This window comes from Phoca vitulina, unplaced genomic scaffold (genome assembly GCF_004348235.1).
Source record: "Phoca vitulina isolate PV1807 unplaced genomic scaffold, GSC_HSeal_1.0 scaffold92, whole genome shotgun sequence".
Taxonomy (NCBI): domain Eukaryota; kingdom Metazoa; phylum Chordata; class Mammalia; order Carnivora; family Phocidae; genus Phoca; species Phoca vitulina.
In genome coordinates, this window is record NW_022589795.1 from 2,374,590 (window position 1) to 2,387,671 (window position 13,082).

Below are 13,082 nucleotides of genomic sequence, written 5' to 3' on the forward strand. Positions count from 1 at the left end.
TCCACTGACCCCCACCCCACCTTTCATATATTAAGGTTCAACATCAAAAAAATATTTGGAGAGCTTCTTCTAAAAATAATATGAAAGGTGTGTGGGGGGATGGGGTAAGTGTGATGGGCATTAAGGAGGGCACGTGATGTAATGAGCACTGGGTGTTATATGCAACTGATGAATAACTGAACTCTACCTCTGAAACTAATGATACACTACATGTTAACTGAATTTAAATAAAATAAATTTTTAAAAAAAGAAAAGAAATGAAAAATAAATAAAAACCATATGAAAGGTCTATATGGGCATTCCCCACTCCAGCCAGCCACGGAGTAATCACCTTGTATACATCAGTATCTCCTGTCTTTGGTAATATCCATTCCTCCCTCCTCAAGACTTCACTGCAAAGTTTTACCTAGTCATTCCTTCTTCTGAGGACTTAACAGCATTTACGCTAAGATTTTCCCCCTGAACTCCTAAAATGAATAGCAAACTCTATGAGTAAGGGCAGTATCTTATAATATTATATATACTCTTTATAATCGTCTCTTGAACACAGTAAATATTCAATAAATGTGCAAATAACTCCATGTAATTCTTCACCAGTGTCTCCTTAAAAGTAATCTACCATGATAAAGTCCAATCTGCTTCTGGAACTAGTTCACTCTCTTTTCTTAGTTAAAAAAAAGGGGCAGGGGCGCTAGCTGGCTGAGTCAGAAGAGCATACGACTCTTGGTCTCAGGGTTGTGAGTTTAAAAGCCCAGGTTAAGTACAGAGATTACTTAACAAAATCTTTTAAAAAGATAAATAATAAAAGTTTACCCAGATTCACTTAAAAAAAATAGCTTCCAAATTTCATTTGAAAAATTGGCCATGTCTTTTCTGGTTATTTTGCCACAAACTTAACATATATTTAATGTCTTTTGATGTATCTTTTAAATGTGATGATCTCTATACCGAGAAACAAGCAGTCCATACAGAATTTAAGTTCACGGGCGCCTGGGTGGCTCAGTTGGTTAAGCGACTGCCTTCGGCTCAGGTCATGATCCTGGAGTCCCTGGATCGAGTCCCGCATCGGGCTCCCTGCTCAGCAGGGAGTCTGCTTCTCTCTCTGACCCTCCCCCCTCTCATGTACTCGCTCTCTCTCATTCTCTCTCAAATAAATAAATAAAATCTTTAAAAAAAAAAAATTTAAGTTCACTATTTCCCCTTCTCCTCTCCCCCAATCCCTCTCCCCTTTTTTTTTTTTTTTAAAGATTTTATTTATTTATCTGACAGAGAGAGACACAGCGAGAGAGAGAACACAAGCAGGGGGAGTGGGAGAGGGAGAAGCAGGCTTTCCACTGAGCAGGGAGCCCGATGCGGGGCTCGATCCCAGGACCCTGGGATCATGACCTGAGCCGAAGGCAGACGCTTAACGACTGAGCCACCCAGGCGCCCCTCCCTCTCCCTTTTTAAGTCTAGCCCTAAAGCCCGGACCTCTTACTGCAGACTGCTAATTCTAATGTTCCTCTTCTTCATATTAATGAAATCCCATTCAGAAGGTCACAGGTTTTACAGAATCTGTACTTTACCAAATTTGATATATGAATTACTAAAATTATGCTTGCCATTGGCAACTGTGTAAAGACTGCAAAGATCAGGGGCGCCTGGGTAGCCCAGTCATTAAGTGTCTGCCTTTGGCTCAGGTCATGGTCCCAGGGTCCTGGGATCGAGCCCCACATCAGGCTCCCTGCTTGGTGGGAAGCCTGCTTCTCCTTCTCCCACTCCCCCTGCTTGTCTTCCCTCTCTCGCTGTGTCTCTCTCTGTCAAATAAATAAAATCTTAAAAAAAAAAAAGACTGCAAAGATCATTTTAATTAGCAGGGAAAAGAGGTAATTCAACTACAGGCTCCTTCACCTAGACCAGCTTCAAGTATAAATAACTAAGCCCTTCTGACAATCCATACCTTCGTGCTGGGGGAGCTACATGGCTGTCCTCCCCCAACTACTCTTATTTCCAGTTACCAACTTTTTCTGAGAAGAGCAAAGGTATACATATAGGAATATTGATTTCAAAGTTATGCTTATATTTGAACGGCAGAGACTCAGTAGCTATATGACCTTTCCAAAACTGTTCCTTCATTTATGAAATGATTATACTAATACTATTTCATTAAGTGGAACATAAAAAACATTTAGATTCTAAATCAATGTACATGAAATGTACTAAGTGTAATTTCCTTTTCAAAAAGGAAAATAAATTTCAAAGGGAAACTAATATAAAAGGACAACAAGTTAGATTTTACAAAGACCCTATCCACAAAATTTATCTATGTCATTATAATATTAAAGGAAAGCTTATTGGGACACCTGGCTGGCTCAGTCAGTAGAGCACGCAACCCCTGATCTTGGGGTTGTGAGTTCAAGCCCCACACTGAGTACAGAGATTGCTTAAAAATAAAATTTAAAAAAAAAAAAGGAAAGAAACAAAAACAAAAACAAAAAAGGGAAAGCTTATTTTTCTCAGCCAAAGAATGATTTTTCTTAGGAAGTCAGTGAAGTTTTAAAAGATCAACATTCTAGTTTAACAATAAAGTCTATTTTTTCCTTTTTTCTTTTTTAAAGGGAGGGGGTGGGGGGAGAATCTTAAGCAGGCTCCACGCCCAGCACAGAGCCCAACACTGGGCTCGATCTCACAACCCTGAGATCATGACCTTAGCTGAAATCAAGAGTCGATGCTTAACTGACTGATCCACCCAGGCGCCCCAATAAAGTCTAAAATGTAACACTACATATTTCTATTCTGTTGTACTGAATCCAAGTCTAGTTTTCCTTCAATCATAAAATGTAGTAAGAACACTGCTATTATTAGCTAATGCAGGCCCTACCCAACTATATTCACCATTTATTTGCTAACCGAAACTAGAGCAGGGATGGGGGGAAGGGACATATACCTAAAAACAAAAAACACACCCTACTTTACTACTCTGTTCTAATTTTGCCTACTCTTTTTCAGAATAATTTTCTCTATATCTAGATTTTTTAAAGTAGGCTTCATGCCCAGAGTGCAGCCCAACGTGGGGCTTGAACTCACAACCCTGAGATCAAGACCTGAGCTCAAGGGTTGGACACTTAACCGACTGAGCTATCCAGGTGCCCCAACTTTTATATTTTTAAATAGCAATGTAAGTATATCACATCAAATTTTAGAATAATACAATAAAAAGCAACTCAGTTTCCCTTCAGAGTCTGCCTTTACAAGGATTTTTCTCTGCATAGTCAAGAAAACATAAATATACAGGTATACCTCACAGAATGTACCTGTTTAAGGCTTCATAGTGGAATGCCTTAGTTCATGACTCTCAACACGATATTATTCAGCCAATGATTTTATATAGTAAAATGTCTATATTTCATTCTCAAAAATCTAATTCAGCATTTTTAAGAAAAAGATATGTAGAAATCTGGAAATACATTCCACATACACTAGAACTTTGGAAAGCTTCTTAAGTATCAATAAAAGGGACAGACATGTTACTACACAACCATATTAATTATTTGGCAATAAGGAAGAAACGTTTAGGCAATGTCCTAGCAATTTTTTAAATTTTTTAAATATACATTTACATATATTTTTTTTTTATGTATTTATTTTTAAATAATATTTTTATATATTTGTCAGAGAGAGAGAGAGCGCGTACAAGCAGAGGGAGTGGCAGGCAGAGGGAGAAGCAGGCTCCCTGCTGAGTAGGGAGCCGATGCAGGGCTCCATCCCAGGACCCTGGGATCATGACCTGAGCCGAAGGCAGCCGCTTAACTAAGCCCACCCAGGCGTCCCCCTGGCAATTTTTAAAAAAATTCACAAATAGATAGCTATATCTTGAAAACTGGCTGGGGGTTTTGGGGTTGACAGGTAACTCATTTTAAATAATAGTAAATATATACCTAAGTAAGGTCTTCACACAGGTAGGTGGTCTGATTTCGGGGAACAAAATACTGATTTTAAGCAGGAGATGTGTATCTATCAGTATATATATATGAGTGTGTGTATATCTATGTATGCAATATAACACATACGGTAGTTTAATATATACCACACACTGTTCTGTACATTGCTTTCTACTTAATGTACCTTGGAAATTGTTCTACATATACCAAATACATACTAAACGACTTCAATCCTTTTAAGGCAGCATGGTTTCCCTTTATACAATTTTAGTATTCTATTTTTTCAAATACAAAATGCCATTAACCACAAAACACAATTATTTTATATGCCCAAAAGAAATTTAAGAGCTGCCAATTATAACTATAATGCCATTAATAAGATGCATTTAAGTTTACCTTTATTAAAATATGAAAAAAATGTCTTGGAATCAATGAAATATGGACTGTTTCCAATCTTTTGTTATCACAAAATAACATGATATAATAACCTCGATCATACATTATTTTGTGCATTTCAAAGAGTTAAGTGAAGAACAGAAAATTAGGATTGCTGACCCCAAGGATACATGCATTTTATTTTTAAAGATTTATTTATTTATTTGAGGGGGGTAGGGGCAGAGGGAGCGGGAGACAGAGAACTCCAAGCAGACTTCCGGCTGAGGGTGGAGCCCAACACAGGGCTGATCGCATGACCCCGAGATGACAACCCGAGCTGAAATCAAGAGCCAGACGCCCAACCAACTGAGCCACCCAGGCACCTCAGGATACATGCATTTTATTTTTTTTTAATTTTTTTATTGTTATGTTAATCCCCATACATTACATCATTTGTTTTAGATATAGTGTTCCATGATTCACTGTTTGTGCATAACACCCAGTGCTCCATGCAGAACGTGCCCTCCTCAATACCCATCACCAGGCTAACCCATCCTCCCAACCCCCTCCCCTCTAGAACCCTCAGTTTGTTTTTCAGAGTCCATTGTCTCTCATGGTTCTTCTGGGATACATGCATTTTAATCTTTAGGTAATTCAGGTTGTTCTCTGCAGTGGTTTACCAATTTTTATTCATACTGGCTATGATGTAAATACCTGTTTTCCCAAAATATGACCAGGCTAATTATCTTTAACCTTTCCAATGCAAAAGTGAAATATTTTATCTTGTGGTTTTTAAAATGCGTATTTCTCTTATGAAAAGAACTGAGAGTATTTTCATACACTTAAAGATCATTTGCATTACTTTTCTATAAACAATGTTCATATCATTTCCCCTTTCCTCTTTAGGCTGTAAGTCTTTCATGTAACAGATAAAATACATGAAGGAAATTTGTCCTTTGTCTATAATGAGATATTGCAAATATTTCCCCCAGTTTGTTATTTGTGCTTTTTTTAATAATGAAATATAGTAAAATGTATCCTTTTTTTAATGGCTTCTGGGTTTGGGGTTAAACTTAGAAAAGGTCTACAGACATGCCACCCTGAATGAGCCCGATCTCGTCTATACGATCTCGTCTATACTTAAAAATTTCCTCATTCCAACATTATTTTTTTTTTTTAAAGTAAGCTCTATGCTCAACGTGGGGCTTGAACTCATGACCCCAAGATCAAGAGTCGTATGCTCTACCGACTGAGCCAACCAGGTGTCCCTCCAACATTATTTTAATTTTTTTTTCAAGATTTTATTTATTTGTCAGAGAAAGAGAGAGCACAAGCAGGGGGGAGTGGCAGGCAGAGGAAGAAGCAGGCTCCCTGCTGAGCAAGGAGCCCGATGCAGGGCTCCATCCCAGGACCCTGGGATCATGACCCGAGGCAAAGGCAGCCGCTTAACCAATATATTTTTAAAATAATAATTATCGGGGCACCTGGGTGGCTAAGTCAGTTAAACGTCTGCCTTCAACTCAGGTCATGATCCCTGGGTCCTGGGACTGAGCCCCACGTCGGGCTCCCTGTTCAGCAGGGAGTCTTCTTCTCCCTCTCCCTCTGCCTCTGCCTCTCCCTCCCCACTTGTGCTGTCAAATAAATAAAATCTTTAAAAATAAATAAGTAAAATAAAATAAAAATAATAATTATCCCAGTGCACACCCTAATGATCTTAGGATTTCTTTCTTTTTTTAACATTTAAATAGTTTATTCATCTGGAATATATGTCAGGGTAAGGTAGCACAATGAGGATCCAACTTCTTTTTTCTGAGTGGCTATCCAGTTTTCCCAATGCCACTGTTTAGTGATTGGGGCTCTTCTTAGATTTTGTAAATTAGGCTCAGAAGTGGCAATAACTAATGACCTCGGAATTAGTGAAACAGACACCAAAATTAGCGGCTTAGAGACCATAAAATGCACACAGCATTAAAAATACAGATCTGGGAGTCAATTATCTAGCACATATTGAGCACATTATAGCTACTACACTGTAAAATTACAGACTAGCAAGGCAGTGCTTCTCTATTTTTTTTTTAAATGATATTTAGGTTTCTGATTAAGACCTAAAGATGGGGGGCACCTGGCTCAGTCAATGAGTGTGCGACTATTGATTTCAGGTTGTGAGTTCGAGCCCCATGATGGGTGTACAGATTACTTAAAAATAAAGTCTTAAGGGGCGCCTGGGTGGCTCAGTCGTTGAGCATCTGCCTTCGGCTCAGGTCATGATCCCAGGGTTCTAGGAGTGAGCCCCGCCATCGGCTCCCTGCTCTGTGGGAAGCCTGCTTCTGCTTCTCCCTCTCCCACTGCCCTTGCTTGTGTTCCCTCTCTTGCTGTGTCTCTCTCTGTCAAATAAATAAATAAAATCTTTTAAAAAGGGGGGGGGGAGAAAAGACCTACAGATGGATTATCTCCAATTCAGTTAAAACATCTAAATATACACTATAGAGGTGTTAATAGCAATCAGCATTTACATAGCATTTTATAGTTTTTATAAAGTGATTTCATCATTTTTATTAATTTACTTCACCCCATAACTGTGAATAAATGAGCAAAGATTTTAATTTCCATTTATTGGACTGAAAAAATAACTCAGTGATGGTAACTTGTCCCTTTTACTTAAAGTGGCAGAGCCAAACTCAAACCTAGACCTTATATTTCAAAATGCTGCTCACACTGCCTTCACATCTTACACCAAGTACTTTTACACAAAACTACACAAGATTCCCTACCTCAAGGAACATGGAGTGATTTGTCAGTTAAATATTCAGATTGATCACATACTTAATTCTAAGCATGGAAAGAGTACATAAAAGTATAAAACTCAAGAAACCTTCAAAGATCTACAGTAGTTTAAAAGAGCAAGACTTGGGGAACAGGAACAATTTCTTACCTACTTTGTCCCTTGCTGATGCTATTTACAGCCAGTATAGCTAGAATGCATTATTAGCTCAGTAAATATGTGTTGCTTGTCTATTATTGATTGAACCTCCTAGACAGGGTGAGATATGAAACAATTATCAGACCCCATCCATTTTTCTCAGGGGCTGAACTTTTGCTTGTGATTTAAAAAAAAAAAAAAAAAAAAAGTCAGCCAAATCATCAAAAAGCACCTAGACAATTTAACAAAGGAAGTTTAGGTACCCCATTTCTGGGCTATACCTACTGACTAAACATTTCACAACAAAATAAAGATTTTGAGCTGCATTCCATTCCATTTTATTTTTTTTTATTTTTAATTTTTTTTAAAGATTTTATTTATTTTTTTGACAGAGAGAGACACAGCGAGAGAGGGAACACAAGCAGGGGGAGTGGGAGAGGGAGAAGCAGGCTTCCCGTGGAGCAGGGAGCCCGATGTGGGGCTCAATCCCAGGACCCTGGGACCATGACCTGAGCCGAAGGCAGACGCTTAACAACTGAGCCACCCAGGTGCCCCAATTCCATTCCATTTTAAAGCTGCCAGAAGGTTATAAAACAATTTCAAGACCACAAAATACAACTATCATTCATTGTTGCTTTATTCCAAATTAAATACATCCTCTGCCTCTACAATAAGCATGTCCATAATATTTCTCATCAACAGGCCTTTCTCTGTATTGTTCCCTTCAGACACCTTGTCAACATATCTTTTCTACAAGTCTTTTTTTTTTTTTTAATACTAGCAATCACTTCTCTGCCACACACAATATAAGTTCTTTTTTAACTTCTGAAATATCCTGGGGCGCCTGGGTGGCTCAGTTGTTAAGCGTCTGCCTTTGGCTCAGGTCATGATCCCAGGGTCCGGGGATGGAGCCCCATATTGGGCTTCCTGCTCTGTGGGAAGCCTGCTTCTCCCTCTCCCACTCCCCCTGCTTGTGTTCCTGCTCTCGCTAGCTCTCTGTCAAATAAATAAATAAAATAAAATAAAAAAAACAAACTTCTGAAGTATCTTAATACTAAGGGAGGAAAAAAATGGTAAGAATAAAGGAAATTCAAGTACAAAAATAAACCCAATTTATAAAGCATAATTTTTCTATCCTGCCAGATAATCTCATTTTAGAGTCAGCATACCATCTATTCCCTAATCTATCCAGTGACAAGATATTTGCACTGTAGCCTCCAAGGCCCGACACTCTTTGTCAAAACCTTGGATGAATAATAAATAATTTTTATTTTTTTAAAAGATTTTATTTATTTGAGAGAGAGAGAAAGAGAGAGAAAAGGAGTAGGGTGGAGGGGTAGGGGAAGAGGGAGAAGCAGACTCCCTGCTGAGCAGGGAACCAGAGTAGGGCTCGATCCCAGGACCCTGAGATCATGACCTGAGTCAAAGGCAGACACTTAACCAAATGAGCCACCCAGGCGCCCCTGGTTGAAATAAATTTTAAATGTTAACAAAATATCCTGAAGAGATCAGGTTTAAATTTTAGTGGATGGTTATGTTAAAGATGTTAGAGCCCTAAACTCAAATAAAAAGGAGAAGCGATAGAATTTACAAAGCTGTGAGCCCAGAAATTACATGCAGTGCCTAGTCTATGCAATACTAAAAAGGCATTACCATTTTCACTAGATTGACAGGGCTTTCTTCAGTGGTTATCTGTAGCAAAGGTTTGGTACAATGAAAAAAATCTGTCATGAATTACCTCAATATGCCATAAATGTGGTTACATTCTAGGTCAGATCATGTGGGTATTATAGAAACAACTATGCAAGAGAAGTACGCACACTGTTGAATCTGACACTAAAAAAATAAAGATCCATTTACAAGACAATTAAACAGCCTTTAATGTTGGTAATAGAATAAGATTCCATTCTTCTCAAGGGTAAAGATAGTGTCCCAGCCATTCAAAACAGATGGGCTTTGCACAATAATTGTGAATTTAGTGAACACTACTGAACCGTACACTTTAAAATGTTTAAGATGAGGGGTGCCTGGATGGCTCAATTGGTTAAGCGGCTGCCTCTGGCTCAGTCATGATCTCAGGGTCCTGGGACCCGGCTTGCATTGGGCTCCCTGCTAGGCGGGGAGTCTGCTTCTCCCTCCCTCTGCTCTTATACTCTTGCTCGCTCACGTGCTCTCTCTCTCCCTCTCAAATAAATAAATAAAATCTTAAAAAAAATAAAAATAATAAAATGGTGGGGCGCCTGGGTGGCTCAGTCATTAAGTGTCTGCCTTCGGCTCAGGTCGTGATCCCAGGGTCCTGGGATTGAGCCCCGTGTCAGGCTCCCCACTCAGTGAGAAGCCTGCTTTTCCCTCTCCCACTCCCCCTGCTTGTGTTCCCTCTCTCACTGTCTCTGTCAAATAAATAAATAAAATCTTAAAAAATAATAATAATAAAATGGTTAAGATGGGGGGAAAAAAAGGTTAAGATGGTAATTTTATGTGTTTTTTACCACAATTAAAAAGAAGAAAAAAGAGATGGGCTTCAAATTCCCCTTGTAATTTAGATGAATAATGGACTTATATGCCTGCAACCATGGAGATGGGAGTTAAAATATGGATAAAACCTCCTTTTTTCAAGGAGCTCAAAGTTCAAAACACAACCAAAATTCTAGAGTATTCTTTTTTTTTTAAGATTTTATTTATTTATTTGATAGAGCCAGAGAGCAAAAGCAAGGGTAATGGCAGAGGGAGAAGGAGAAGCAGGCTCCCCACTGAGCAGGGAGCCTGATGTGGGGCCCCATCCAAGGATGTGGGATCATGACCCGAGCGGAAGGCAGACACCCAACTGACTGAGCCACCCAGGCGCCCCTATTCTTAAAGTAAAAATTAAAATTTTCTATCATGGAAAAATAAGTGAGTATTCAATTACCTCTCCTTTATTCACTCTCTCTCTCTCTTTCTCTTTTCCTCTGCTAGGTGTACTTGAAAGCCTCTGACGCTTAGAAATGAAAAATTCTGGGATTCAAACAGATTTGCTCTTTATTCTTTGTATCAACTGCAATGAGTTCTTGTGCCACTGAGAAAATAAGTTTAATGGTAATCAAATCTTTCTATCTCCCCCCCAAAATAGATTAGTGCTTAGTAATAAATACTAATTTGACTAGAACTTGCAGAATTATAATTCAAAAAGCAAAGGTTTTTGGGGCGCCTGGGTGGCTCAGTAAGTTGAGCACTCGACTGTTGGTTTCAGCTCAGGTCATGATCTCAGGGTCGTGAGATCGAGCGCCTCATCAGGCTCCACGCTCAGGATGGGGTCTGCTTGTCCCTCTCCCTCTGCTCCTCCCTCCCACCCCTGCTGTCTCTCAAATAAATAAAATCTTAAAAAAAAAAAAAAAAAGGTCTTAAAGCCTAGAATGTCCTGCTTTATGCCCTGTCCTGTGCCCCTTAACACACATTTGAACTGATTAGACTTCTCATTCAAATTGTGAAAATCTATTTTCAAAATTCAGAGAATCAGTCAATAAAAGCACACCTCTCCCCAAAGATCCCTTTATACAATGAGACCCCCTCATGACCAGAAGTAGAAGTGCAATGATTCCCATCATTTCTGAGGTAGTGTTCACATCTGTGAAGAATAAACACTAGCTCGTGAACATGAGGGAGCTAAAAAGTGAATGGAGTTGGTTTCCAACTAACAAGAACTCAAAAGCAAAAATGTTAGTATTTTGTTTTTATCCAAATGATTACTATAATAAAAAGAAAAAATAAATGGAATGGAAACTTTAAGCCACATATTTTCCAGAGCCTGATCTGAACCTGAGAAATGGACCTCTTGCTCAGAGAACCACAGGAAACAAACTGCTGCTTCCATTTTTTGTTTTGTGTGGGTTAATTCTCTCTACTACTACATGGATTCTGACTGCAGAGAAAAAGAACCAGGGCAATCACCAGCTTCAGGGAGAATTTGGAAAGGCAAAAATTAAATTCTGCTGTTGAATGGCTCCCGTTATAGTACTGAAGCCACAATACAACATCACTAAATGACACAAAGAAAGCACACTCTGAGACTATGTGTTCTTTTTACTCCACCCACCCATCACCCCCACCAAAAATATTTAAAACCAGTCGAGCCATACATACACAATGTTTGACCTGAAAGTATTCATGACACAGCAGCTTACTCTTGCAAACTATTAGCTTAACAGTAGCTTAAAATACAGTTATAGGGAAAATATAGACTGTTCTAGGGGAGAAAAGGCAGGGGAAAAAGCCCAAACACTTAAAAAAAAAAAAAAAAAAAAAGACATATATTCAGGCATAAGATCAAATCAAAAACATTGTTTTCTTTCTTTCTTTCTTTTTGTACATTTAAAAAACTTACCCTGAAGAGATTTTCCCAATCCCTGGCCCAGCTTCCACCCATGTTTCTGGAGTAAGCGATGTCCAATATTATCCTGACAGACAGAACAGAGAGACAAACCAAAAATATTCCAATAATATATTCTTCCCTTCCTAGTGACATTTAAACAGGTGATGAGCAAGAGATAATTCTACATATATGCATGCAAAAAGATGCTAATAATAGGGTAAATGTGCCCAACAAAAGGGGCATTAATGTAAAAAGAAATGCTGGCCAGTATTTTATATGGGAAGAACATAGGGGTAAGGGTCCTTTCTGATGGTGTGCTGGGCAACTTTTGTACATAACACTTTAAAAAGGAGCAAAAAGGGAAGGGGAAAAGGGGAAGAATACATTTATGAAGTTTAAAACTAACATTAAAAAGCATAAAATCAAGGTACTTATACAATCATATCCACCACCTAGACAGCACCACTTTAAGATTTTTTTTTTTTTTTTAAGAAAATCTACACTGTGTTTAGTTATTTTGTTTATGTGTCAGGCTTTCATGATACAAAGTAAGTTGTAAGTGTAAGACTGCCCCACCACTAGAAATGAAAACACAATCAGAGCAAAATCCAGGCTAGACTTGATTGGTTTTTTTAATATATATATATAAAAAAATATATAAATATTTAACTAGCATGCAGCCAATATTAAACTGAAAAAACAGTGAGGTTAGTAAAACAAGAAATTAAATTGATTAAACAGAAAAATAAAATGAGCTCAAGCACAGACTGAGTGATGCATTTCAACATGTAATCTAACAAAAATGCTAAAATGTTAGAATGAAACAGGCCTAGCAATAAGTTAACAGTAAAGAACCATTAGTGCATGTAGGGGGAAAAAACCAATATACATAATGTCTCATCTTCCTAGGAGCATATCAGAAAAGGTATTTCAATGTGAATTGTATGAAAAGGCACCAGAAACAACAATTAATGTCAGCTTCTGTGTAAGGGTTCAAGATCTTAGAAACCTCTGCATACCTTTGTCCCGTTTGCTTTTTACAAATATTGTGAAGTATGGAGACAAAACTAAAATAACCATTAACTACATCAAATAAAATGCTGCTAAACTCATCGAAAGGGAAACATTTTAAAATAACAAACACAAAGTGTTCTCTATGCATTAAAATGTAATTTATATTACTAACCTGATATCATTTGAAAATAATCTATTTCCTGAATCAATCTATAAAGCTAAAGCCATAAATAGTTGATTTAAAATCAAATATCTCCTGTTAAACTGCTTTTTATCTTCGAGCTCCATATTCAATGATAAAATGCTCTTCAGAATTATAGAAGAAAAAAATTATTTTACTGTTTTCTTTTCAGACAGTAAATTAGAAGAGGAAGATTAAGCCTCCCCAATGTTCTGTTTAAGTGGGGGGAGGGGGGACAATTTCCTTCCACAAGTTTATGACATGCAAACTGCAAACAGGAAAACTCGGCTGAGCAAATGATTATTTCAATGATCAGGCGTGGGG

The 13,082-nt window shown here is 38.1% G+C and overlaps 1 protein-coding gene across 6 annotated transcripts in view; it reads right to left on the reverse strand.

Moving 5' to 3' along the window:
• Positions 1–13,082, reverse strand: part of GPATCH8 (G-patch domain containing 8) — a 116,686-nt gene that overhangs the window by 66,854 nt on the left and 36,750 nt on the right. For all 6 annotated transcript variants that reach the window (XM_032396660.1, XM_032396659.1, XM_032396662.1 and 3 more), the window contains one exon: positions 11,576–11,648. In XM_032396660.1, the coding sequence (XP_032252551.1) occupies positions 11,576–11,648 (73 nt within the window). The remainder of the gene's footprint in view (positions 1–11,575; positions 11,649–13,082) is intronic.